The 25,530-nt window shown below is 45.2% G+C and overlaps 5 protein-coding genes across 5 annotated transcripts; 2 read left to right on the forward strand and 3 right to left on the reverse strand.

The window, feature by feature from the left end:
- Window positions 1-679: 679 nt before the first annotated feature.
- LOC129590981 (atrial natriuretic peptide receptor 1-like) lies at window positions 680-7,670 on the reverse strand. The gene is made up of 20 exons (XM_055486451.1): window positions 7,226-7,670; window positions 6,280-6,347; window positions 5,650-6,033; window positions 5,234-5,277; window positions 5,109-5,147; window positions 4,876-4,953; window positions 4,678-4,812; window positions 4,391-4,621; window positions 4,203-4,335; window positions 3,397-3,620; window positions 3,144-3,338; window positions 2,902-3,084; window positions 2,470-2,835; window positions 2,116-2,414; window positions 1,537-1,759; window positions 1,335-1,482; window positions 1,229-1,277; window positions 1,115-1,164; window positions 942-1,033; window positions 680-885 (listed from the first exon to the last, which is right to left on the reverse strand). Exons 1-20 carry the CDS (start codon window positions 7,462-7,464, stop codon window positions 784-786), a joined length of 3,282 nt encoding a protein of 1,093 aa, XP_055342426.1. The 5' UTR covers window positions 7,465-7,670; the 3' UTR covers window positions 680-783.
- Window positions 7,671-9,167: 1,497 nt separating this feature from the next.
- Window positions 9,168-21,465, forward strand: LOC129590958 (hepatocyte growth factor receptor-like). The gene is made up of 19 exons (XM_055486422.1): window positions 9,168-9,766; window positions 11,388-12,077; window positions 12,794-12,946; window positions 13,103-13,156; window positions 13,228-13,374; window positions 13,447-13,611; window positions 13,914-14,053; window positions 14,157-14,295; window positions 14,362-14,675; window positions 15,111-15,222; window positions 15,347-15,595; window positions 16,091-16,243; window positions 16,300-16,585; window positions 17,083-17,292; window positions 17,349-17,536; window positions 17,865-17,974; window positions 18,039-18,198; window positions 18,794-18,930; window positions 20,677-21,465. Exons 1-19 carry the CDS (start codon window positions 9,392-9,394, stop codon window positions 20,912-20,914), a joined length of 4,020 nt encoding a protein of 1,339 aa, XP_055342397.1. The 5' UTR covers window positions 9,168-9,391; the 3' UTR covers window positions 20,915-21,465.
- A 157-nt stretch (window positions 21,466-21,622) lies between these two features.
- LOC129590988 (uncharacterized) lies at window positions 21,623-22,446 on the reverse strand. The gene is made up of 2 exons (XM_055486460.1): window positions 22,289-22,446; window positions 21,623-22,149 (listed from the first exon to the last, which is right to left on the reverse strand). The coding sequence occupies exons 1-2, from the start codon at window positions 22,332-22,334 to the stop codon at window positions 21,875-21,877; spliced, it is 321 nt and encodes a 106-aa protein (XP_055342435.1). The 5' UTR covers window positions 22,335-22,446; the 3' UTR covers window positions 21,623-21,874.
- Window positions 22,447-23,330: 884 nt separating this feature from the next.
- Window positions 23,331-24,082, reverse strand: LOC129590990 (uncharacterized). Its single transcript, XM_055486463.1, has 2 exons — window positions 23,927-24,082; window positions 23,331-23,865 (listed from the first exon to the last, which is right to left on the reverse strand). Exons 1-2 carry the CDS (start codon window positions 23,967-23,969, stop codon window positions 23,588-23,590), a joined length of 321 nt encoding a protein of 106 aa, XP_055342438.1. The 5' UTR covers window positions 23,970-24,082; the 3' UTR covers window positions 23,331-23,587.
- Window positions 24,083-24,564: 482 nt separating this feature from the next.
- On the forward strand, window positions 24,565-25,414 carry LOC129590993 (uncharacterized). The gene is made up of 2 exons (XM_055486467.1): window positions 24,565-24,732; window positions 24,910-25,414. Exons 1-2 carry the CDS (start codon window positions 24,684-24,686, stop codon window positions 25,209-25,211), a joined length of 351 nt encoding a protein of 116 aa, XP_055342442.1. The 5' UTR covers window positions 24,565-24,683; the 3' UTR covers window positions 25,212-25,414.
- The last annotated feature ends 116 nt before the right edge of the window (window positions 25,415-25,530 follow it).

Genomic DNA, 25,530 nt, shown 5'->3' on the forward strand with positions numbered 1-25,530 from the left:
ATTTTTTTTCAAACTTTTGCGTGATAGTGCTTGGTCTGTAGCACCTTCAGTAATTTTGTTTCCATGCAAAATGATGAGGCTCAGGAACGGCAGCCAAATTTAGAATTTAATTTTTGGTGCAAAAATCGCACTGCTTACTAAGAAATAATCGAGTTCATTCGACAAGTATTTAAAAATTGGAGAAAGCTGAAAAGTTTTAAACGATGTTATGGCCACCTAGTGGAACCTTCTTCCTTCTCTTTTAATCACTAACATCTTATCTGATGCTAACAGTGCTCTTGGCAACCGCATTTCTTTGGATGTGCTTCTTAACATACAAGTCTATGGGAGATGAGTCTTGTTTCGAGTTCGCCGCGGGCGCTGAGGGCGTTAGTTCCCTCTGCTGGCCCCCGACGGACACCTTCTGGGTCGCTTAACAGTTTTCAGAAACGCTCACCCAGAAATGTCGTTTGCTACATTTTTCAGAGGTGCAGTTATAAGCGCCAGAAAAATGACCACTACCCCTTTCCCTAAACACTCGCCCCGCCCCTTATTATCATAGCGAACATGCTCAACTTTGATATTTTTGGGTTCGCAATTAAAAGATGTACTAGAAAATACAAAGACAAAAACATAAATGTATACGGTGATTTTTTTTAAATAAATTTTTTGCAACTGTCCGAACTTGGCGCGGCACCCCTGTATTTGGAAAAATTACACAAAATCGCCGGTTTTTAAACAGACTTGTCTTGGCGTGTCTTGATGTACGAGTATGTATGTGGCTGTTAGTGGAATACTAACGGATCAGTTGAATTTGGCGGGTTCCGTCGTTCGTATTCCCTTAGGCAGTTCGTCGCTCTTCGTGCTTAGTCCGTTGAGCCAAAAGGTCAGCAGCATGCCTTTTCCCTGAACAAGCATTTAAAGTAACCAACGCGCTGGTAACAAAAATAGAATTTTTGTACCTTAATATTGGTGGCTCCTCTTTCGGTAATTTCGTACCGTTCATCAATCAGCAATAAATCTCGCGTTGACGCGCTGATATGGATTCTTCCGGCTATGAATCAATTTACCACTTCGTAGATATCTTTTACTGCTGATTGTGAAAAACCTGTACTTCAAAACACACTATAGATACCTTGCCCTGATGATTCCATTCTCGACGCTGTGTTAACAGTGTCGCCGTACCTACATTTCAGTCGCGACTTTGATACAATGTCGATAAAAAAGCGGTACATTGTTAGGCTCATACAAACAGTATCGAGGCAGCTTCAGTCCGATGATTCCCGCTGCACACGGACCTACAATATATTTGAAAGCATTCAGCCGACCCTCCGTAACGTGTCTGTGTTTCTCACCGGAATTGATGCCGATGCGAATATGGCACGGCATCTCCGGGTATCCCTGGAAGGTCATGCCGTTAATCTGCTTAGAAAGGTGCAGCGACATGGACGCGATAATGTCCGCGTGACGACTCCCGTTCGGCACCGGCAATCCACTAACAATCTGCACAAAAAACCGTCACTGATGTTGGCGAAACGAGACAATGTTTCCCCGTACCATGTACGCATCGGCCACCGTCTCCACCTTGTAGACATCGTAGCGCTCGATAATCTTGTCGCACGTCACGTAGAGGTGGTTGAGAATATGCGTAGCCGCCACCGGGACCTGCGTTTTGCGGATGACCTCTTCGTAGCCCTCCAGGCGGCTGAAGAACACCGAAGTACTAGCGAACATCTCGGGCTGCACTTCTTTACCGGAGTTTAACGCCTGCGCTACCACCCTGCAAAAAACAACGCTAGAGTTTCGTTTCCCAATGACCGTATTAATTTTGCTTATAATAAGCCGGCGTAAACTTAAAGTGCCATAATTGGTTTGCAATGTTGTGACTGATTTTGACCAACTTGTCAAGAACGCAGCATACCTAACTGTTTCTCATCTGACTTTAGTTAAGCTTGCTCAGGTTTTACGCACGGCAAGATATAAATTCCTGCAAACTGAGCTTGTAGTTTTGCTCAATTCTGGTCCTCGCAAACTTTGGTGACCTTTAATATTTTTCCAACCTATTAATTAAAAGCTTCCAGGAAGCGCTAAATAAGCAATTCGAGTAGAGATGTTGTACCAGTGTCGTTGCAGTACCTGGGCAAAATAGTGCTGAGCAACTCTTCACCGCGCCGTTTCTCCTCCATGAAGACCTTGGTCCGCGCCTCCACCTGGTACTCCAGCGTGGCAGCGTACGTCTCCAGCCGCTTGATCAGGTGATCCGTCACGTTATCGGTCGTGTAGCCGGTCTCGTAACGAATAGTATCCAGCACCCGCCAGGCCGTTGGCCGCTCAACAGGGTCCTCGCTCCAACACTGCTCGATGAGGTCCACCAGGAAGGTCGGGCAGGCCGAGCGCGGAAGACGTGGACGGAGGGGCGGGGCTGCGCGTTTGACCTAAAACACAGCCAATTTACCAACCGACCAACAGCGACCTGCCCTCCTTACGTACTTCGTTAAGGACATCTTTTAGGATTTTAACATCCGACACCGTCCATTCGTCACTGCTGGGGTTCCCGAAGGGACCCTTTTGCACCACAATCTGATGGAAGAGCACCGCCATGCTGTAGATATCACCTTTGACCGAGCCCTTGGGCGGCATCGGCCGACGGAGGAATTCCGGCGCCCGCCACAGGTACACCGTCAGTTTGTCGATTTCTTCCATGTCCGCTTGGGGTTCGCGGAGCTCGTAGTCGTGGTGGAACGCGGTCAGACCGTGACCGGCCAGTTTCACCACGAACCGCCCGTCCACCAGGCAGGTGCTCTCCATTAAGAAACCGTGCGAGATCACCGGTGAGTTGTGGAGAAAGTTAACACCCTTTAACGTCAACCAAACCAGTACATGTGTGTGCATGTTTACCGTTAATTTCGTAGAGCAACTTACCGACGCCAGGTTGAGCATTATTGTGAATTTGAACGAATCATCCAGTCTGACAGTTTTCGACTGCAACAGTAGTTCCAGATCGCCCTTCTGGCACAGCTCGCCTAACACCGAGACGCAGAAATTGTCTTCGTTGACCTCGATGCCGGAGAATGTTTGGACGTTACGGTGTTGCATTCGCCGAAGCTATGAAAATTAATATTAAAAACATTATTTAAATACCCCCAAGTTCATGGTAATTTTACCGGCCGCAGACTGACGCCCATATCGGCAACAGCGCGCTTAAACGGTTTCGGCAGCTCGGAGGCGCCGATAGCGTTTCCTTGGAAGACGTAGATCTTGTTACATGTCGGATACAGGGAATCCATCGCCAAGGACCGGGATTTCGGGCCGGAGAACTGGCTGGTGGCCGCTGTTCCCGTGCCGGTTGGCTGACGCTTCTGTTACACATTTCAAGGTCAATCACGAGCTAAAAGTCTTGTGGTCAGTTTGTATTACGCTGCCGGAAGCGTTGGCGAATTTCGTTGCGGACGTGTTGGAGCCCATGCTGGTGCCGGTGCTGGGTGGGAGGAGTTGGTGCGAAAAGACGCGCCACCAATACGGGTCGTAGTGGGTGTCCAGGTAGCGTTTTCCTCCAAAGAAAACCCCGACTCCCAGTAGCACCAGGAAGATCACGGGAACTAGCGCCGTCGCGATGATTGTGCTGTCCGTCCAAACCGTTACTATAACGAGTGCAAACTAATCACTTTATGTTGGTAAATGCGCAGTATTAAAGTTGTGCGTGCAATCGGTCGAGTATACAGTGCTAGAAGTACGCACACGGATACCACAGTTTTAATACAATGCCTTCGTTCCGTTAAACGATCTAATCGTCTACCAACTAAACTCGCAAACCAGTTTCTCGATAATGGGACATAGTTTTAGTTTAATAGTTTCATCTCGGTAGCAGGTAACCCATTAACCTGCTGTGTTTTGCATACACAGCATGGGAATTTTCTCGATTGCAATAATTGCATTCAATATCAATCAGTTTACCAAACAATTTTCAGCTTCACTCAAAAGGCACAGCAGTATTTTGGATCAGCTTTCGTAGTGCAGCGGCTTCAGATCAGGTCTCTATGGATGCTCGGGAAACATCAACTTAAATACAAGTAGCGCTTATAAACTTTACAGCAATAATTTTTATCCAGTTGCTATTTTTTATTACGGAGCGGGTTCGCAAACACGACCGAACGGATCCTGTATACACTTGCATAAACAGACATCAGTCGTCTCTAGAATAATAACTGTTTGGACGGGCATACCTGGTTGGCACGCAGGATTCTCCCCACGGAATCCACACCGCGGCGTGTTACGCGGGAGACTGGCCGCTCCCTTCCAGTCAATGACATCCACGACGACCACCTCCTCGTTGGTATTGGGAAACTCTAGAAACGGCTACAACACGCGTCGCACCGGTTTACCAAGCCCCGGCGAAAAAAAAGCGTTGTACCTCGAATCGACCGGTTGAGGCAATAAAACGCTTGGCAATGTACGGAATAACCCGGTCGCCGTTGATGTCCAGCTGCACGATCCCGCTTACCGGGCTCACGAAGGAGTAGTTGCCTAACAAATTGAAGATCAGTTCGCTGTCGGCCACGTCGTGGCCCAGTTCGTATCGTTGGCTGACGAGGGACGCGTATAATAGAACGGCGTCGTAAAAATGCCCGACAGTCTCTTCCACCTATAAAATTAATAATCGTATGCAATTAGAATTACGAAAGTAAGCAACCGTTTTACCGCTTCGCGAGGTTTGTAGGTGTATCCGTATTTCGGCGACAGTTTCTTGACCTTGTTCTCGAAGGTCTCACGTGTGACGAGATTGACCGGTTCGTAGGAAAACAGCAGCAACGATGAGTAGGCATCTCGTGCGGCCTAAATAAAAGGTCACATTTGTATAATTCTTCCGCTAAGCGGGTCAAAATCGGGGCGGCTTACGATGTCGTTATTGTCGTGTCGTTCCCAGGTGAACGCGCCCCACGTGGCACTGGGGAACAGCTCCACCGCCAGATAAATCTAGAGACGATGTTCGGATACAAAAGCAAAAGGGTTCAAAGTGATTACGAATCTACGACCACCTTTATTACAGTAGCTATTTATAAGGCTATAATTTGCCGCCAGGCCTCGTTCGATTGCAATACTAAGGATACTATGGTGCGAATAGAACTTACAAATTCAACGCTGGTTAAGCCAAGTCTCCTGGCGATTATCTGTGTACACAGACAACGTATATGCAACGCAGTGTAGAACAAAACGTGTCTTTACAAGACAAAACAAATTCCCGTGCGTGCCATACCATGACACGACGAAGAGTGTCTCCACTGGCCAAAATCACAAAAACTGTAACAGAAAATATTATATAATTATTTCTTATAAGTAGCACTTTTTAAAATATTCAGTGATGTATACGTTACAGTGTAACATTCCGCATATACGTACAATATACATTTGTAATTTTTCAGTATAAGTTAATAAACCATTTCAATTATAAATTTTTTAATCATTCTACTCATAAATTTAAATCTCGTAAACGCTAAACATGTTTGTTAATTTGCTAAGGAAATTCAGTTTGCCACTAAATATTCTTAAGTTTTGTAATGTTGCTTAATTTTGGCTTTTGGCTTTTGCAATCGACCAATGTCACTGCATTTGATTATTCTGGCAGCTACTGCTTATTAATTAACTAATAATTGCAGGCTATATAACACGTACCTCGGCAGAAATTCTTTAAATCGGACAAAACCGCCTCAATGACCTGGTCCCCCTTGGCGGCCGCCCCGTCAAACGTGCGGAACATCACGGCCGATCTCTTCTCAAAATCCTCCCACTTCATAATTTCCCCGCGGATCACCAGGAACATGTCCTGATAGAAGCGGTCGGCGTCGTTGCACACCATCCCCACGTGTGTGTAATTAAAGCGCTGCCAGAACCTGGCTAATACCGCAAAGGTGTTAGTATGGGTAACGGAGATGCGCGCCAGCGAGGGATACAGCGCCAGATCCGTCCCGGCCCCGACGCCCGCTCCCGTGATGGCGATCAGGGGAATGCGGAAGTAGTCGGCTACGTCGTACAGCGTCTCCACATCCAGCCGGCAGCCTGTATAGCGTTAATTTCGCGATAAAGGGAAATGGCACGGGATGTTACGCGCGCAAACGGTTTTCAGAACAATGTATACAAATCATTTAGCTTTTAGAGTGGCATAAAGCATTACAAAAAAAGTGATTGGGAGTGCGCGAAAGCGAAAGTTGTATGTATCCCATTTTCGACACATGTACTGGGCCATTTTCCTTAATTACAATAACAACGTTCAGCACGTGCCGGGGAAAAGAGCCGGCTATTTACCGGGTCCGATGTAGACGTTGCAATTCAATCCGCGGTAGAAATAGTCCATGGCGTAACTGGTGACGTGACTGTCATAAGGTAATGCGGTTATTTTCACCTTGCACACGCAGCTTGCACTTAATATTGACGCCAAGAATATGTCCTGTTAATTTACTTTTGCAATCTGATCGCGTTATAATTATGGCATTTCGCCGCCCAGTGTTTATTTTTAAGATATGCAATTAAATGTGAGGCAGAATTAATCCGTGTGTGTCGGTTTAATTCTATTTCATGGGCATTAGGTGCGGTAAAAGCAAAACTGAGTTTGCTTTTCACAGCCGAATTCGACTTTAATCTTATTGCATTTTCCTGAAAACAGTTTATACAAAATTTTTCATTTTCCTGAAAACAGTGCATGGATTTTTCTCAATTCGGCCATTTTACGATCTTTGTGTATACGTTTTCAGAAACGGATCACTGGAACCCACCCGTGTGGCGCGCGTTACTTGAAATAACCGCTGATCGCGTACGCTGTTGCTAAATCTCAAATTTTCTAATTTTATTTGTTTATTTTTGCAAATTTTGATTTATTGATGGCCTGCATATAAATTAGGAGCTAAATTTTATGAGCGATAAATCGATCATTCTTTACTAATAAGAATGATCATTTCCGATAACTTCCCTGCTTTCCGAAATTAGGATTCGTATGGCCGGGTGGCCGGTTCATGAAAGCATATATATACGCAAAGCAACAAAATTTTTTTTTAGATGATATCAGCGTCTTTTATTAACAAACTCAATCAATTTATTGTTAATTTAAAAAAACAAATGTGAGAAAAAATATGTGCTGCGTAATTTACCACCGCGGTTATAATTGTATAAGCGGTAGCGCATAGTTACAGCATCTACAGTGTAACATGGTAAAAAAAGCCTTTTATCGCAGTCGTTTCGTATTATTGACGCTTACCTGTCGGTGCCGCACTGCGGCCCTAAATCCTGAATGACCATCTCCAAACTGACGTCGTCCGGGAGGACATTGTCGCGGACATATTCCAGCGCCAGATCCACGGCCGCGCCGCCCTTGCTAAAGTCGAAGGTGGACGACTTCTCGTACTGATTGGTGAACATGCAGGCTTGCAGTGTGTGATTGCCGGCCACCGCATTAATCCCGTAAAACAGCCACACATAATTATATAACACCGTCATCACGAATGGCGCCCATACAAATTTCTAACGGCATCTCGCCACACCACGATAATGTTCTGCTCCACAATTACAAATGTTATCCGGATGTATGGCGACGCTGCATTAATACTGTACTTGATTGTGTAAAAAATGGCTGGCATGTTGTCCCGGCAGCGACTGGCTGCGGGGGAAGATAATGCCGGGCCATTTCCCCAGCTATAACCGGTGCGCGTGCCGCGGACAAAAGACCGGGTTGTGATCGCGCTGGGAAGCAGGCCTGGAATCAGGCCATTCAAGTGGCAAGCGGTAGTGACTTGCGAAAATGCCGACACTGTGCCGCAACAACCGGCATGATCGGCTGCACGGCGGCGTCAGTCAGTGCTAATGATCACGCTGACTTTCCTGCGATTACAGGACCGTGTTCATCTGCCCTTTCTCCGCGATAATTATGACGCTCGTATTCCCTGGAATTTCTGCTATGCCGTCTCTGCGCAGCATTTCTTTCGTCGGCTTAATTTTTTATATAATCTGCAGGAATACTATTCGAAGGTCACTCGCATAAGCTTACAAGCAGCACCATAACGGGGATTATTTTCAATTGCACCAAAATCGAAGCAGCAAAAGTACTCGTACCTGTGTAACAAGAAACTGTTGTAGTGTGATGGCTGTCCTAGCGCCGTGCAGATTTCTATCAGTTATAACTTTCTTTGCCTTGTAAATGCACAATATTTCTATTACAAAATTAATGTTTTTTAAATATTTTTTTGGCACAGTTGGGTTCTTTTACACACCGACTTCCAGCCAAAACAATTCTAATTTTTGACGCGTAGCGTTTCTGCTGCCAGAAAATCTGGCCCAGAATCACCGTTAAACAACAAAATCCAGTGTTAACTTTGTAAGTATCGTACAACAGAAGAAGTTTTAAATGCAGCGGTCTCTTGCAATTTTAATTACAACCGAGACATTACGAAAGCGAGCTTTCGTAATGTCTCGTTACAACTCATGCGATTGACAGTTAATAACAAATACCCTTGTGATTAGCTGTGAAAAAGGACTGCGCAGATTTGTTGGATATATTCAACAAGCTAAGATAACCATTTTCTGATGTTTAATATTTTAGTTTGATTAGGTTGCGTAAGCGGCTTTTGCCCGCACAGTTAACCTTTAATCAACACGATCCATAAACACACATTAATACACCGCGTACTGTCTTATCACGGTCAATAAAAATTATCACGGCCGAGCACACCTCTTTTTAATTGCCCGACCGGCCACCTGACTGTCTTACACTACGATAGACAGCCGAGAGAAAAAGCGTCCCAAACTGATTTGGACCGGTCCTTATCACATCTAATCCCGCGATGGGTGCGTTCGTGCCGCTGACATTAGTCACGGATTGTACAAGAAAAAGAACAAACTACTACCGTACTTACAAAACCATTACACTACACAAAGTCACAAACCAGATGTTTTCTCCGATACCAGCACAACACGTTCTCAGCTGGTCGTTTACAAATGCATCAAGTGGACTTTGGCATGCAGTGATGGCATCTTGCACTCATCTGCTGTTGTGCGTATTTGCATGATTGGGCTACCGTGCACTCGCATAGGCTGTTTATCGCACGTACGTGTCGTACGTGTCCACTGTGCAGTGTGTGTGTGGTGCAGCACGTATGCGCGTCCATTTGCTGTGTGTGCCTGATCATTTCCAGTTCCGACAGGCAGAAACACGAGTTGACTGCACCGTGCTAATCTTATCACACCGGGCAACAACATGAAGTGTCTCTTACCTTCCTGATTAACGAACCGCGACCAAAAATGTTCACCACAGATTTTTGACGTGGAGCGTTGAATCTGTCTAGAAGATGATTCTCTAGCGTAATCGGACAGTATTAATCGTTCATTGCTCAGTATTTTTTTAACCCGCATTTATCCTATTTTTTCTACGATGGCCGCTATTTTACTACTCCTCTCTTTTTTCTTCTTTTCTTGTGTTTATTCTCAACACGACGTTCGTCCCCGGATTTACGAGCACCCCGACAGCGGTATCCGCTTCCAGGAGTCCGCGGGGGGCCGTCCCGGGAATCTGTTCACGCTGGATCAGTATAACCGGATCTATCGGCTGAGCGGTGACAGCGAAGGACAGGGCTTCCGCACCAGCGTATCCCCCGCGTCGACGACCACGCAGGACGCGGCGCCGCTGCGTAGTCAGTTGCTGCTGGTTAGTGGGAATGAGACGGAGACGGTGCTGGCCTGCAGTGATGGAAGCGCGTGTGGCCTGGCTAACGGGGAGAACTGGAGCTGGAGCCCGCTGGATCGCACGGTGAGTCAGCGGTTTTACGTCACACCGATTCTTCACTGTGTCTTCTAATTTTTCTGCGTTCTGTCATTTCAACCAGATAAGCAGAACAGCAGTGTCATTAAGTAATTTAAAAAATTAAAAATTAATGAACAAGGCGGCCGAAATTAATGATTAATTGGTGGCGGCCGAAAAGTGAAGCCTGTGTTGGCGCGCAAGGTTCTTCGCGGTCCGCTGAATTATGCGAGTTTTTTCTGTTATCGTGCTTGACGATTTACTTGCCTGGATTCAATGTTATGTGTAAACAATCGTCAGATAATAATTCCATAATTATGAATAACTATTGGGCAATATTGGCATTCCCTCGTGAATCATGAAAGTGAGAATTTTCCCGTTTTCTCGTAAAAATGGTTGTTGGGAGATCGGCGAAGTTTTGCGGCATGAATCATCCCGCTTGTTGCATGCGTCGAAGGGAGATCGTGCGATATTGCGCTGGGTTGACAGAGCACAGCGGAGTGAGCTGCATATGCAACAAGTGTTCTGGGCCACTGTTTGCTGTTCGCCTGAGAATTTCGCAAATAAAGCGGGGCACAGTCTTTTCGTCGTTTCACAATTTGGGGCGACAGAAGAACAACGGAGTGTAGAAAAACACATATTTCGTGAATCATGTTACTGTGTCATACGTTACGAATTTGCGATAATTCGCCGTCAGAATTTTGTCAACATTTCTCTTTAGTAAATATTTAGTTATTATCAGTTTTTGCTGATGAATCAATACTGCAAAATTATTAATTTAACGTTGCTGTCTAATAGAAATATTCTTGATTTGAAACTGAGCTATTTTAGATCTCAAACGGATTTGCTGATTTTTAAATTTAGTGAGCAGTATCTCAGTATTTCGAAATTACCGTTTAATTCGTGTACGTAGACAAACAGACCCGATTACCTACAAATGACAGAGCGTGAGGCGACGAGATAGTGACCGAAATGTCGACGAGATAATTTGCTTATCAGTGGCACCCAGACTGGCAGCATGTCGTCGATAACCTTTAATTTCTACTTAATTGTACCGCAGTTTTTCAAAGTAAACATCAACGTAGCGATTGGAAATTGCACATAACAGATTTTGTCAGATTTCTCGTTTGCACCGTTACAAGTTCGTTGATGATGCTGTTTGATCCGGAAAATAAATAAAACGATGATCGCTGGTTGACAAATTGTGGCTACTTGCTCGCGATCATTTGTCTTTGTCGATGGAGCGGCTGCGCGCGCTCCTGTCAGCACATGTCGCTCAGCCGGCAATCCGCTCCAACCTGTCTCTAAACAGTTCACTTTCTGTTGCTTTTTCTAATCTCTGTCATCGCCAATCAACCGTGGCGATAAATCACTTCGATCACAAAATGATGCCACTTTAGTAAACATTTAGTGGCTACCTGTATGTTTATACATGGAATAATGTTTATTTGTAGTTTATTTGTAATAAGTTACAGTTGAAGAATCTCTTGTGCTAAAAAAATCTGATATAGTTTTCTAATTGTTTTTGCATTACGTAACCCACATGATTCATTTAGCCGGGCAACGTGCGCGCGTCGCACAATAAATTCTTACGAATATCTGACACACACTCGCATTACACATATTGCAGATGGGATCGAACAATTTTTCCCAGAAGCAGCAGGTCCTGGGCGTCGTCTTCGGCGGCTTCTACTACATCGCCGCCGAGGACAGCGGCACCGAATCCTCCCTCCCGGTCCTCAGCGTCCGCGAACTGAAGAACGGCCAGTTCCAGTACCGGAAAAAGATGGCCGGCAACGTGGAGGCCAAGATCTTCGTCAACCAGGCCTTCCGCAACAAACGCCCCTGGAAGCTCCGCCCCGTCTTCCTCACCGTGCGCCCCGCCGGCAGCCCCTTCGGCTACCTCATCACGGTGCAGACATCGGCGCGGCCCGGCGGCAGCTTCGAGTCGCGCATCGGCCGCTTCTGCGCCGAGGACCGCTCCCTCATGTCCTACATGGAGACGGGCATCCAGTGTACGGGCCGCGCGCCCGGGGCGTATACCATCGCCACGGCGGGGAGTGTGCTGACGCGCAATAACAAGACGCAGCTGGCGGTGGTGTTCGGGAAGAACCAGCCGGGGACGTGGGAGACGGCGCGCAATATGGACACGGCGGTGTGTGTCTTCTCCCTGGAGGAGCTGGACCGGCGGTTTGATGAGGAGTTCGGCAAGTGTCAGGCGTACATGTACAAGAGCTCCGATCCCGTGGAGAAGCAGATGAGTAAGCTGCCCTGGATTGCCGGGTTGGGACCGCGGGGGCTGCCCAAGATGTGCAGCACGGTATGTACTCTGTAGGATAAAGCGAGCCATACGTTGCGTGTTTTACGGATTTGATGAATCGATAAATAAGAGCGTACAACATTATAATATCCGGTGCGGAGAAATCGCTGGCAGTAAACAAGTATGCGTTAAACGGAAGCATCTAGTTTTTTGTACTCCATTTTTTTTATAAAATAACACCAAGAGAATTTTTTCAAAAAGAAAGGTGAACGTTAAAATGTGTACTGTGCATATCGCTCGGCTTAATAAGAAAAACCGTAATTTCATTTTAATAGTGATTTTCTGTTATATTTGCTTATCTGAGTTATGTGTATAAATTTAATTTGATATGCGCGCGCTGATAAATTCCATTTTGTGGAAACTCACCTGAAAAGCGAACCAGCTGTGTTGTGAATGAGAAACGATGGTTATATTATGTACACTCGACAGTACTGTCGAGTAATGCTGTTTACAAGTAATGCTGTTTACATGACGAATGCTTCGGTCGATGGTGGACTGGTTTAAATTCCCATGCTGTGTATGCAAAACACAGCAGGTTAATGGGTTACCTGCTACCGAGATGAAACTATTATTATTAAACTGCGCATTCGGTGGAAATTTGTTTGACAAAATTCAGGAATTTATTTCTGCTGAGTAAGATATAGTACGTATCTGTACAGAGCGCACAGCTGCGTCATGATGAGCGCGAAATTAAAAGCAGATTTGTCTGTGTGCAGAGTCGGGACAAACAGTGCACGCAGATATCCATCAAGAACGACTTCATCGACGTCAAGGGCACTGTGGACGGGAAGGCCTGTGTGGAGACGTGGGACATGCGGGCGCTGCAGCTGGTCAGTGTCGATCTGCCGGCGGCCAACGGCGCTTTACAGGTACGTCCTTCCAGATCACGCTGGATCAGTCAATATTACTTTTATTTGTCAAGGTTTTCCCTTTTCTGCCCTTCATAAATGTCTTTTTATCGCGTGCCTTTTGTGCTGGCGAAGAAAGACGAAAACATTACTAAGAAGTGTGCAAATGTGTTGTAGGAATCGTTGGCGGCGATGTACGTTGATAATACGGCGCTGCGTCTAACCGAATTGGTAAGAATTACTTGTATTGAATTTCCTGGCGATTTTGCTGTTAGTTACCGGCTCTCTTATTCTTCATGCAGACACTGTCGGATGGTATTTGTCATGCCGAGCCGCTGTCCCTCGTCCCCACGCAAGTACCAGCCCGGCAGCGCAACCAACCGCCGGCGTTTGTGCCGTCGCAGCTGACCAATGAGGGCCGCGCGTACGTTGTCCTGGCGGAGAACAAGGTATAGCCAATCAGGCTACTTAGTGGACATGTTACGTAACTGATGCTTATCGCTGTGATTGCGATTGAGCAGATCCAATCGTTCCCGGTGGGCTGCGGCATGCACGCCACCTGCAGTCAGTGCATGCTGGCCAGTAAGCGGATGGGTTGTGGATGGTGCGAGACGGGGTATTGCAGCACCACGGAGAAATGCGACGCGGCGTTTTATACCGATCGCTGCATTCCGGTTGTTGAGGAGGTAAGAGCTGCTAATGGGAGGCGAAAGATAACCTAAAAGACAATATTAAAACATAAGAAGGCATAAGAAAGCCTAACAAAACCTAAGAAAGTGTAAAAAACATAAGAAGACCTAAGAAAATCTAAGAAATTAGAAGGCAGAAGTAAGCCTACGAAAACATGAGAAGCATAAGAAAGCGTAAGAAGATTTAAGAAAGCGTAAAGAAACATAAAGAAAGCATAAGAAAACCTAAGAAAGCAGAAGAATTATGGACATTTCCTTCAACAAAACGTTAAATAATGGCGATACGTCTGACCCAACAGTTTTCCCCGCAAAACGGCAGCTTTGCCGGCGGCACGGAAGTGACCATTAAGGGCCGCCTCTTCGGCTCGCGCAACGCCAAGGTCAGCGTGCTAATCGCCGGAGCGGCGTGCCCAGTTATCAGCCGGACCAACGACACCGTGTAAGTAACACTTCTTTACTCACACAGCCCAGAAATTATTTATAACAAATAACGGATTAAACTGTGCGAATAATTATGATAGTAATTTTTTTTATTAATTTAGAATTACGTGTAAAACGTCGACATCATCGGCGCACGGCCCCGTAGAGGTCACCGTCACCGACCGGAAAGCCTCCAACCCCGATCTGAAGTTCGACATTCTGGGCAAACACCATCTGGCCTCGCCGGTCTTCCGTTATCTGGTACGCGATTCTTAATCAAAAGGGCCACTGCTTTAATTAATCTACAGGGAAATTGCGGATTCCTAGGCGCCGAAAATCGACAGCATCGCGCCGGCCTTCGGTCCCAAGACCGGCAACACCCGTCTGACCGTTACCGGCCGCGACCTGCGCATCGGCAACCAGCAGGAGATCCTGGTGGCCGGCATTGCCTGCCGCGTGATATCGGCGACCGGCGACACCGTCATTTGTGACACCGGCGCCTCGGAGAACTCCCAGAAAGGCGGCGTGGCGTTGGTAATTGATGGAAACAAGGTGGAGTCCACCGGGGAGGCGGTTAGCTTCGAGTATCGCGATGAACCGGAGATTCGCCAGCCGGCGGCCAAACTGAAGATGACGCTCAGGTAGGCGGATGGATTTCGCTGTACATTTTGAGCGTTATGCCTGGATAAATAATTCTGCTGTAGTATACTAAGAAAATAACCTTTCTTCATAAGAACAGAAATAAGAATGTTATTCATAATTTATAAGCAATAATTTGGGTATTAACTCTAAATCATCATCATTCTTTATGTGTCTTTATTTGCACAAACCAGTCAGTCAAGAAATTTTGTAACAAAATGGAGCGAATTATAACAACAAAATCTCTTATCAACATTTTAAATTATTCTACATTATTAACTGCAGGTCATTTGACAAAATTAATAATTATATTTAATACAATTATATTTGCTAATATAAATATATTTAATATAAATATACATAATATTGCATTATAATTATAATTAATACAAAAATAAACAGAAAAATCGAAAAAAAAACATTTGTTGTATTTTTAGCGGGAGCAACATATTCGTCTTCCACGGCAGCAATCTGGACGCGTTCAGCGCCCCGCCGGTGCTGGTGCTAACCGGTTCAACGGCCGCCGGCGCCATGTTCCAGTTCAACAGGGTCGGTCACACTGCTTTGTTTATTCCCACTGGAATAGAATTGGTTAACGTGATGTTTGGAATTCAGTCTGGAGTTTGTACCGATTCATTTTAATCAGGAAATAACGGGTCGTTTCCGGTTGTAGACGTGCCTGCCGGTGCAGCAGGCCGACGTGCTGCAGTGCCCAGCGGTGTCCCTGCGCGAGCAGGCCGACGATCTGGGCGGGATTAAGGACGTCAGCGTCCGTCTGGCCGGACCGGAAGTGGTCGGGGACGTGGCGCAACCGTTCCCGGTGGAGGTCTTCCCGGACCCGGAAGTGGACATGTGGAACGAGGAGAAGACGCCCGAGTTCACCGAGCGCCAGGGCGTCCAGCAGTACATCATCAAACTCACTGTACGTTTAGTTAAAAAACTAATTGCAGAAAAACATATACATTTTGTAAAGTGGAAAATTGCTAATTAAGAAATCAACGAATCACCGTCTTATTATTTTTACTTGTCGCAGCGAAATTAAAATTATGTTAATTTGAAATGATATTAATTATAAATTATAATTGAAGTCATATTAATTTGGTAATTAAAATATCCTTTTAGTAAAGGTCACTTCTATGCGCCTCAAAATTTTAGGGCGCATAGCACTTTCGTTAAATAAATCTGAGTAACTTATCAAATGAAATTATAGAGAGCATTACCTGCTGAATTTTTGTTTCAGTTCTTAATTAAATTCATTAAATTTAATATTCACATTTCACACCGGCGTTTCAATATGAACATTTGAATAAATATTATCTGAGAGAGTATTTGTTTATTTAATTCACCGTTTTCAGTTTATTTGATTCAACATACTGAATTTATTTAATTTGAAAATGTAATGATATCTAATTTTTAGGGAAAACGGCTGGATACCGTCCTGGCACCGGGCGAATACCACATTGTGGTGGACCGCGAACCGTGTAACGTGACGAAACTAGAGGAAAACAACCTGGAGTGCCGCGTGAAATACAGCCCGGATCTGGACCAGGGCGAGGCCCTCCTGCTCTGGGTACGTCCGCCCAGACTGCTCCGTATTGTGTAAAGAGTGACCGATGACCTTTGCAGTTGGCCGTGGGCACCGCCGCCCCGCGCCGCTTCGGCGAACTGAAGCTGCCGCCGCCGAGCGCCCTGCCGACGACGAGCCACGAGGAGTACGGGAAGAGCAACCGCGACGTGACCATCGCGCTGGCCGTCATCGGCGGCGCCCTGACCCTCGCCGTCTTCGTCGCCATCGGGGTCATGGTGCGCCGCGCCCGCCGCAAGGCCAACGACACCCCGCCCTACTCCCCCACCTGGCGCGATATGGAGTCCGCCGAGACCCTCCTCACCAATGACCTCCAGAATAATTTGTGTAAGCCCTAACAGTAGCAATAAGCGATTAAAAACGAAACGAAAATTTAATAATGAAAAAAAAACAAAAAATAATAAGAGTTAATTACAAAGAAAAAATAATTTCAAATTTTAAAATTCAGGAATTTTAATAAAGTTTTACAAGTATTATCGTAACAACAGCTTAGCCTAGTTAAGCCTAGTTTATTAACAACGATTCTAGCGTAATTTGACAGCATTATTCCATAGCACCGCCAAATAAAGGTCAATTTGACAAAAATTTGTATAAAAATTGCTTTGCTCAGGATAACTCTGTAGAAATCACAGTTAAATAAGATAAAAAAATAAATCTACACATGAAAAAATATACCTGTAATAATGCAAAGAGACTGATGAAGTAAAAGTGTAAATGTGAATTACTAAAAATAAGAATAAGTTAGAACTAAGATGGTAAATAAATAAAATGAACAAAAATTAAAGTAATTATATTAAAATTAAATTGATTATATTTTTGTGTAGTGTACGGCCGCGGGCGACCGGAAGTCCCGCTGACACGGGAGTTTATCGAGAGCTTCCGCAAGGACCGTTTGATTATCGACCCCGCCTACCTGGAGTACGGCCGGGAATTGGGAGCGGGCAGCTTCGGGACGGTGTACGAAGGACTCTTGCGCTCGGAGATCGGCGAGCCGGCAGCCGACGCCCGGCGGGTGGCCATCAAGACCATCCAAGGTCGGTCATATTTCTCCGTGTCGTTAGCTGCGTAATACGATGTACTGTTGTCGTAGATCTGCCGACGCCCAGCAGTCTGAAGGAGTTCTTAAAAGAGGGCCTGGTGATGAAGGATCTGCGGCACAAGAACGTCATGATCCTCTACGGCATCTGCGTCAGCTCGCCGGACGGGACGCTGACCAGTCCGGGCCTGGTCATGCCCTTCATGAGCAACGGCGATCTCCACACCTACATCCGCAAAAATGTAAGCAGCACTGTCAGCAAAAATTTTGCCGTTAACAGTATTTAAATAAAATTATATTATTGAGCTTTGAAATATTCGAAATAAAATCCATTAAATTTTATTTGCCATTACCCACCTGCGTAGCAACAAAATCGCGTGACCTTTGTCAGTTTGAACGTCAATGTGCGTAACTCAGCCGTCGTATTTCCTTTAACAACACCTAAACTAAAAGTATATTCAGTTTCCGATAAAATTTTAATTTTGCAATTTTCTTTTAATTTATTAATTACATTTTGATAATTTTTTTAATTTTTTCGGATGTTTTCAAATCTTTTCGTTGCCTGTGTAGGAAGTGGTGTTGAAGGACATTCTGGGCTTCTCGGTGCAGATCGCCGAAGGCATGGCCTACCTGTCCAGCCAGAAGATCGTCCACCGTGACCTGGCCGCGCGCAACTGCATGTGAGCCGGTCTTTTATTGGCCTTTCACCAAATCTGGCAACTACAATCATTGTGCTATTTTTAGGTTGGATGACGAGCTGAACGTGCGCATCGCGGACTTCGGGCATTCGCGCGACCTGTACGAGTCCAACCTGTATTTCAACCCCCAATCGCAGACGCCCCTGCCCTACCGCTGGATCGCGCCGGAATGCATCCACAGCGCCTACTCCACCAAATCCGACGTGGTCAGTTCAACGAATGATTTGTTAATAATGCGCTTGCCGATACATTTTAGTACAGTGAATTCGAGAATTTCCACAACACCCTGTAAATTTTCGAAGAATTCCGGTTTTTGGTGTAGATTCACTTCACTATTTATCACTCTATCATAGAAGATTTTGAAAGCGATTCTGATCTTTGAGCACAACAGACTAATATTATTTAAATTTAAATATTATTATAATATTATTTAAATATTATACAATAATATAATATTATTTAAATTATTAGATATTATTTAAATTATTAGATATTATTAATATTATAAGATATTAATAGAAGAATAATATTATTTAAATTTTTTATCCATTTTGATTCGGCACATCTGAGTAGCCGAATTGTGGCGCGCATACGCCTTTTTCACGCCAGTTCAGACAAAACACCGCTGACTGTACAACGTGTTTGGCTCTGGTTTCTGCCGTTCTAAACACTGATATTTGAGAAAGAGAAAATAACCCTTTTAGGCTTCGCGAAGGCGAACGTTGTCGTCAGTGTGCGCGGCAGTTACTACGATGTATGGGTGAGCGTAGGAATGGGAAAGTAATTGCCGTGTGTTTGTAGTGGAGCTTCGGCGTGGTGGTGTGGGAGCTGTTCCAGAAGGGCGAACGGCCCTACGGCGAGCTGGACGCCATGGCGCTGCTGGAGTCCCTCGGCAAGGGCTTCCGTCTGCGACACCCGCTCAACTGTCCCGAAGCAGTGTAAGTGTATTCTGCGTCTCTGTTGCCTTTACAAAAATATTTATGTGGCACATATGTTTGGTTTCATGTATTTTTTGTAATAGTACCGGTACCAATTTGTCAAATACATAATATTATACATGCAAACTTTATGGAAGAATACTAGTACGTATTTATATGTATTTAACTTTGGCAGGTATGTAATTATTATGTATTTTGTAGAAGTTATGGCATATATAATTAGTATTTTAGTAAACATATAATAACCTTTTTAAATACAATTTCGTACAGCAACTCCTACATAGATAATTTTCTTTAAAAAACCTTGGTATGGAAAATTTAATTCGCGTTTTTAGAACTTTATACTAAATTTATTATTTCAAGTGCGTTTTCTGTCACTAACAATAAGAAAACTACAGCCTTATTCCTTACCAGCTCCTAAAAGCGTGGTTTGTAGTGAAGTGGCTCATTCTTATATCTTGTGTCTATTTGTAGAGGCTGTAGTTGCTTGTATTTAGCTTTAACTTCTATGCAGAATAAAATTTTTTACCTTTCCGATGCAAAAATTTCGCCACGGACGTTTAGGTGTTGTACGAATATTAATTTATTGTGAAATATACTGGGTGGCCGAACAAAATGTCGGTATGTTTCTTTGACGTGTTGCGGGTCCATCCAGCTTTTGGTTAACAGCTTTCTAATTTCATTTGAAAGAGCATTTGAAATTTCATTTTCCATATCGAAAATAGGAAAAACCAACATTATACAAAGCTCTGAATTTTTTACAAAATCTCTGGAAAAAATGGGTGGATTTTGGGGATGTCCAGGAAGCCCAAATTCAAATTTAACATTTTGGAATTCAAATTCGCCGTTATTCGACGAATTATTTTAATGGATGTAACCTTACTATTTCGAGTAGCGGAAATGTTTCTTCCTTTCTATTCGTAAAACAGTTTGACCTTTAGTGGATGTGTTCGGACTAGAAGCGGTAAGCACAAAAACCCGCACATATGATTCTCGTGAAATCAGGTAGCCGGTGCTTTAATAATAAATTTCTCTCCGACGTTTCCGAAACTGATAAGGCTTAAACGTATTTCTATAAGAGCAGTCATTTAGCCTCATTTATCATCCAAATTGGCTTATCTGGTTGCAGCTTGTTTTACATCGAAAAAATTTCCTAAAATAAGCGAAAAAATCTGACCAAAAACTTGCAGTTTTTGGGATAGCCACGAAATGCCGGAACTGCATAGCTCATTCAGAGCATGCACCATGCCAACAACTCTTTTTCTTTGAAAAGCAGAAGGTTTTCGCTAAATAAACCAGCTGAAGAAGTTAAAATACTGCGTGCTGGAAAAGCGTATTACCAGATTCAAAATTTGCGAGGTGGGACAAAATAGATTTCTACGTTCATGTTTTTATTTTCTAAAATTAATTTCATTGTTTCAAATAGCCAATTAAATTTTCTATCGAGCGACTCTAACTACTTTACGGTAGGATAAATGAACCAAACCACAACAGGAGACCGACATTTTGTTCGGCCACCCGGTAGTATATTTTATATTAAATTTATGTAGTATAATTGTAATTTAATAACAATTTATTTCACCATGAAATTGGTTTTAGAAATATTGTGACAAACCGTGGCTCGTGTGCCCTGTACTGAAAATTATAACACATACTCTAACCAGTGAAACTTTTTATTTTTAAAGATGTTTTGGTTAAATTATTGTTTCAAATATGGATGGTTTTGGAATATCATGTGTACGATAGGTACAACCTGATGCAGCAGTGCTGGAGTCAGGTGCCGGACAGCCGGCCGGACTTCCAGAGCCTGTGCGTCAATCTGCGCGCCATCCAGAACGCCCTGCAGCTGAACGGCAGTGCGCCGCGCTACGAGAACGTCTACTCCTTGTCGCCCAAGAACGATCCCGACGACAGCGACGGGGAGGACACGCCGGCGGACACCAACTACCTGAACGGAGGTTATTTCGCCGCTCAGCAAAACTGAGCAGGCGCTACCATTAAACGGCCGGGCGGAGCAATAAATATCGGCCGTGGCGTATTTTTTTCTCTTCCATTGATCTTACACAGCGGATTCCGCCGACACGGGCGCTGGATTTTTTTTTTTGGACGCGCACCGCGATTTTCCATAGCGGCAGTCGTGGGCGCCATTTTTCTTGCGGGGATGTTGATGGTATATGTATTTCGTTGGGTTGTTGTGTTGGCGGTGTATAGAAGAACCGAGATTATTTTGTTATTTCTTTTTCCTGGATTTTTTCGATATATTTTGTTGAGTGTACGCCATTGCTTGAGACAAGTTTAGGCTGTCATATTGTACAGCGTATTTTACTTTATTTTTTTTGCCGTTGAGATTTGTTACTTTATCCTTCCCATGGAAATTTACGGTAATCAAAAATTTGTACAAAAAATTCCCTAACCGAGTAGAGCTTCAGTAGAATATATGCGCTTAGCACGATGACGAAGAACTACTGCTTTGATTCCTATAATTTGTACTTATGTGTGCCTTGCTTTTTTTTAACGATTGAGTAATCCTAATAAGCTTCAATTAGCAGTCCCGGTAAAATGTAAGAAAACCGTCGCTTGTGTCGAGAAGAAAGTCGCAGCACCAATTTAAATACGGAAAAAACGGTTTTCCTAAAGGTCACAGGTTGCCTGTGCTTTTGGCGACCGCCACATGACCCATACTGCGTTCTCCCAATGCATGTAGCATTTATTCAGTTGCTGGACAGTGGACACCATACAAGACATTCAAGTTCACCATCTTCTTACAAATCGCACGCGACTGCAGCGATCACATCGTTCTTATATGAATAATTACTGTACCAGTGTATAACGAGTTCAACCGATAAAACGTCCGCGTGATGTACACAAAATCTTGGTCCGTGGGGGCGGGTGGCGATACCCCTGGTGGGTGTAGGGAGAAGCTCTTGCGGATCTGTCACCTGGTTTATTTGCCGCCACCGCCGCCGCCAGCCGCGGTGAGGGCGCCGCCGATGCCGTTGAGGATGCCGCCGGCCAGGGAGAGGCCGTTGAAGGCGCGGCCGCTGAGCTTGGTGTTGGACTGGACGAGGGCGTCGCCGATGTTGGCCACGGCCGTCATGATGTCGCCCATGTCCTTGAACACCGCGTTGCTGTCCCCGCTCTCACCCGCGATCTTGTTCGCCGACGCCACGATGGCCTGCGCCTGCGCCACGATCACACTGTTGGCCGCTTGCCCGTACGCTGTAACACAGACATCACACAATCAGCTTGCGATAAACGCGGTGCTCGTCGAATACTGACGAATATATACCGGTATTTTTACGCTGTATAACTGCAGTAGACAATAACTGAGTGCACGCTGTAAAGTCTTATGACTTACCGCAAGCCAGGAGAACGGCAAAGGTCGCCACGAAGAGGAGCTGCATGGTGGCAGAGTGTTGAGAAATCAGATGTACTGCCTCGCTGCGATAAAATGTTCAAATGAAATAAAAAAGTGATAGGAGACTGCTAAAGCCGCATTTGTACAGTGTGCAGCCTACACGCCTACATATGCAGGCAGCGCTGTCGTCAATAGCCGCGGAGAATGTATTGGCGGTAGGGTAAATCGGTTAATTGTTGGTCAGCGACCTACTGCCGCTTCTTCGCCGCCACGAATGCGCACCACTTCCGCGCATACACATACGCTGACTTTCTGCACAGATAGTGCGCTGGCAACATGGCCGACAAATGCGCGGATAGCGAAAACGGCGAAGTCGTTTTCAATGATCTTCACATCGACACACCTTGCACACGTGCATCAGCAGCAGACAAAATTTACCTTTAATGAAACAACGTAGGTTGTCTGTTGGTGACCTTTATAGTCAACATTTAATTTTTCGGCATGGCAGTTACTTGTTCGAGAACATACGGTTACCATACTATACTATTTTATTCAGGCCAAAACATCTTTTTAAACATAATAACAAGCATGCGCTGATAGACACTAATAAAATATTTTAAATTACATTTTGAAGAAGCCACGAAAATCATTACTATCATATCCGAATTACGGTTGCGCATTTATTTGTGAGCATTAAAAAATTCATCTGCATTATGTGAGCAATACTGTACAAGCACAGCTATCGTTAAGCACCGAGCAAAAGAAATCCACTTCTTTGGTGCTGTACAGATAATATTATTGCTTCTTCTTTATGCGTTATTTTTCTCCTAATGTCGTCTGAAAATCCTCTTATGTGAGTTGGCGAAGGTTTATCGCGACCGGACAAGCTGTTATTTTCTCGTTAATACTCGTACTGTACGTAATAAATTTCGTTCTCAAAATGGTTTTTCGGTTGCACTATTTTCGTTTCTACTTAGCGATTTGTATTCCGCTTTGAAAATTGTTACGAATATCTTCGTGCCACGAATCGAGAAACTCGGCGCAACTGCTACAAACAGGCTTTATTTTTACATACGACCGCTGCGTAGAAACTGATAGCAGTCGTGTTAGTATAAAATCTGGGGGCTAAGCTTTAGCGTGAACGGGGCCATTCGGATTATAAAGTCACACAGACGCAGCATTCATTATAATCTTGTATCAGTTGTTAAACCAGAAATCCAGTTAAAGACACAGTGCGTCCTGCGGAACACAAACTGGCGCATGTAATGGGTAACCAGGGCGAACGGGACCAGGACTTGGTTAGAGAAGTTTGCCGAAGCTGGAGAGGGCGCCACCGATGCCGGAGACGATGCCGCCGGCGAGGGTCAGTCCGTTGCTGGCGCGGTTGGAGGCCTTGTTGCCGGACGCCTGGCCGTCGGTGTCGGTGTTGTTGACGATGAGCGCCACCTGCGCCACGATGTCCGCCATGTGCTGATACGATTTGCCCTTGCTCTGGATGTCCGCCTGCATTTGCTGCGCGATAGACACGATCTGCTTGGCCTTGTCGATCGTCACCTGCGTGTCCGACTGCACGTAACCTGCATCGTGGTAAAAGCGTAATTAAGACAAATGCTACGCTTTTTTAATGCGCACACTTACCAATGCACACTGCCACCAACACGAGCACGACCAGCTTCTCCATGGCGAAAGGTACGGTTTTGCGTTAAGTTATTAAAAACGACAGCAACGCCGGAAAAAAATTATGAGAGAAAAGCAGAAAAGCGCTTATTTGCAAGAAGCGTCTTGTTCAGTGTAGTTACTGGTGTGCTGATCGGCGATTTGGCAGTGGGCGTGGACAAGACGGCAACAACAGCAACAAGCAGCGAAAGTTCATTAGCACATGGTGCTCCTAATGGGTACCGCGTGCGGCAATTAACCTGTTGCCGGCAGCCATGACAGTTCACTGCTCCGCGACAACACAGCAATTTGCAATGCAGAGTGGCTACCACGTTTTTCGCTGAATCCGAGGTGCGGCCGGTGTAAGAAAGACACCAGCTACTAACCGTTCCTGGCTGATAAACTGCCGGTTACGCCGTCTGCCGGCCTCGCCTACAAAACTTGTTTTGATCAACAACGAGACACCGGCGCGCCTAATTGTTGTTTTTTTGAGACGCAGTGATAATGCGGAAGCAGTGAGAGTCTCGGCGCGCGACACGGAAACACAGATGCGTGGTTGATTAATGACCGGCAGAGGAACAACCTCGCTTACAGCTATCTCGTCGCGTATGCGTTACTATCTGTACTCACACTGCTTCGCTCTTACATTTCGCCGGCACGCTAGTTTATTGTGGTGCGCTTTGCAAGTGTAATTGTTCTAATTTTGTGTGGAGCTGTGCTGTGACGACAATCGACGACAATGGCTTCCTTGGTGGCTCTGCTGTCCCTTTTCTGCGTCGTTGTTCTAGGTAAGACGAACGAAGCATGACCATTATTATGTAATCAAAATATATTTTATTCTGCTTCTATTTTTTAAAAAAACGTTTATACGTTTTAAAAAAAACGCTTTTAATAACGAGAACTAGCACAATAAAAGAGTGACCTTCCTTTAACCTACCGTCCAACGGATTAATTTCTGTTTGCAGTGGAATGCCAGATCACCGTTCCGCCGGGCCCTAACGGCGGTCTGCAGGCGGCCAAGGCCATCGAAGCGGCGGGGATGGCGCTGCAAGTGGGCGCCGGCGACATCAACCAGGTGCACCAGTACGTCGGCGACATCATGGACAACATCCAGGCCGTCATCCTGGCCAACTCGCCCTCCGCCACCTCCGGTCCCTACGGCCAGCCCGGCCCCGTCAACCTGCACAGCGACGAGGACCTCGGCGCCGCCATGTTCCAGGGCATCGGCAAGGGCCTGAAGGCGGCCGGTACTCCCGGCGGCCGCTGAACGCTGTGATGGCATCCCCACGTGACCTTTGTTGTAAAGCTGCGTGTTAAGATCAGATTCTGTCAGCCATGTGATGCTGCTACCGAAATGATACGTTTTCCAGCTGAATATATGTGTATACTTATGAATTACGAGTGTATGTGACGAAGACGGAAAAACGTTTTTTGCCAAGAGAGGTTGTGCGATAAAAATTACTGCCGGAATTCGGTGTCACTATATGCGCCAATGCCGGCACATCCACGGCATGCCAATTTAATCATAGAAACCTACCCGAGCATTTCAGCCAATAGGAAAACTGCATTAAGTACGAGCACAGGTA

This window comes from Paramacrobiotus metropolitanus, unplaced genomic scaffold (assembly GCF_019649055.1).
Source record: "Paramacrobiotus metropolitanus isolate TYO unplaced genomic scaffold, Prichtersi_v1.0 Parri_scaffold0000043, whole genome shotgun sequence".
NCBI lineage: Eukaryota > Metazoa > Tardigrada > Eutardigrada > Parachela > Macrobiotidae > Paramacrobiotus > Paramacrobiotus metropolitanus.

Excerpts from the sequence above, each read along its gene's own strand:
- LOC129590988 (XM_055486460.1), bottom strand. The coding sequence starts at position 22,334 with ATGCAGCTCCTCTTCGTGGCGACCTTTGCCGTTCTCCTGGCTTGCG. Across the intron at positions 22,150-22,288 it reads TGCCGTTCTCCTGGCTTGCG|CGTACGGGCAAGCGGCCAAC; the intron begins GTAAGTCATAAG and ends TCTGTGTTACAG.
- LOC129590993 (XM_055486467.1), top strand. The coding sequence starts at position 24,684 with ATGGCTTCCTTGGTGGCTCTGCTGTCCCTTTTCTGCGTCGTTGTTCTA. Across the intron at positions 24,733-24,909 it reads TTTCTGCGTCGTTGTTCTAG|TGGAATGCCAGATCACCGTT; the intron begins GTAAGACGAACG and ends TTCTGTTTGCAG.
- LOC129590981 (XM_055486451.1), bottom strand. The coding sequence starts at position 7,464 with ATGACGGTGTTATATAATTATGTGTGGCTGTTTTACGGGATTAATGCG. Across the intron at positions 6,348-7,225 it reads CCGCAGTGCGGCACCGACAG|TCACGTCACCAGTTACGCCA; the intron begins GTAAGCGTCAAT and ends ACCTTATGACAG. Across the intron at positions 5,148-5,233 it reads ACACTCTTCGTCGTGTCATG|ATAATCGCCAGGAGACTTGG; the intron begins GTATGGCACGCA and ends CTGTGTACACAG.
- LOC129590990 (XM_055486463.1), bottom strand. The coding sequence starts at position 23,969 with ATGGAGAAGCTGGTCGTGCTCGTGTTGGTGGCAGTGTGCATTG. Across the intron at positions 23,866-23,926 it reads GTTGGTGGCAGTGTGCATTG|GTTACGTGCAGTCGGACACG; the intron begins GTAAGTGTGCGC and ends ACCACGATGCAG.
- LOC129590958 (XM_055486422.1), top strand. The coding sequence starts at position 9,392 with ATGGCCGCTATTTTACTACTCCTCTCTTTTTTCTTCTTTTCTTGTGTT. Across the intron at positions 15,223-15,346 it reads CCATGTTCCAGTTCAACAGG|ACGTGCCTGCCGGTGCAGCA; the intron begins GTCGGTCACACT and ends TTCCGGTTGTAG. Across the intron at positions 16,586-17,082 it reads TGACCTCCAGAATAATTTGT|TGTACGGCCGCGGGCGACCG; the intron begins GTAAGCCCTAAC and ends ATTTTTGTGTAG.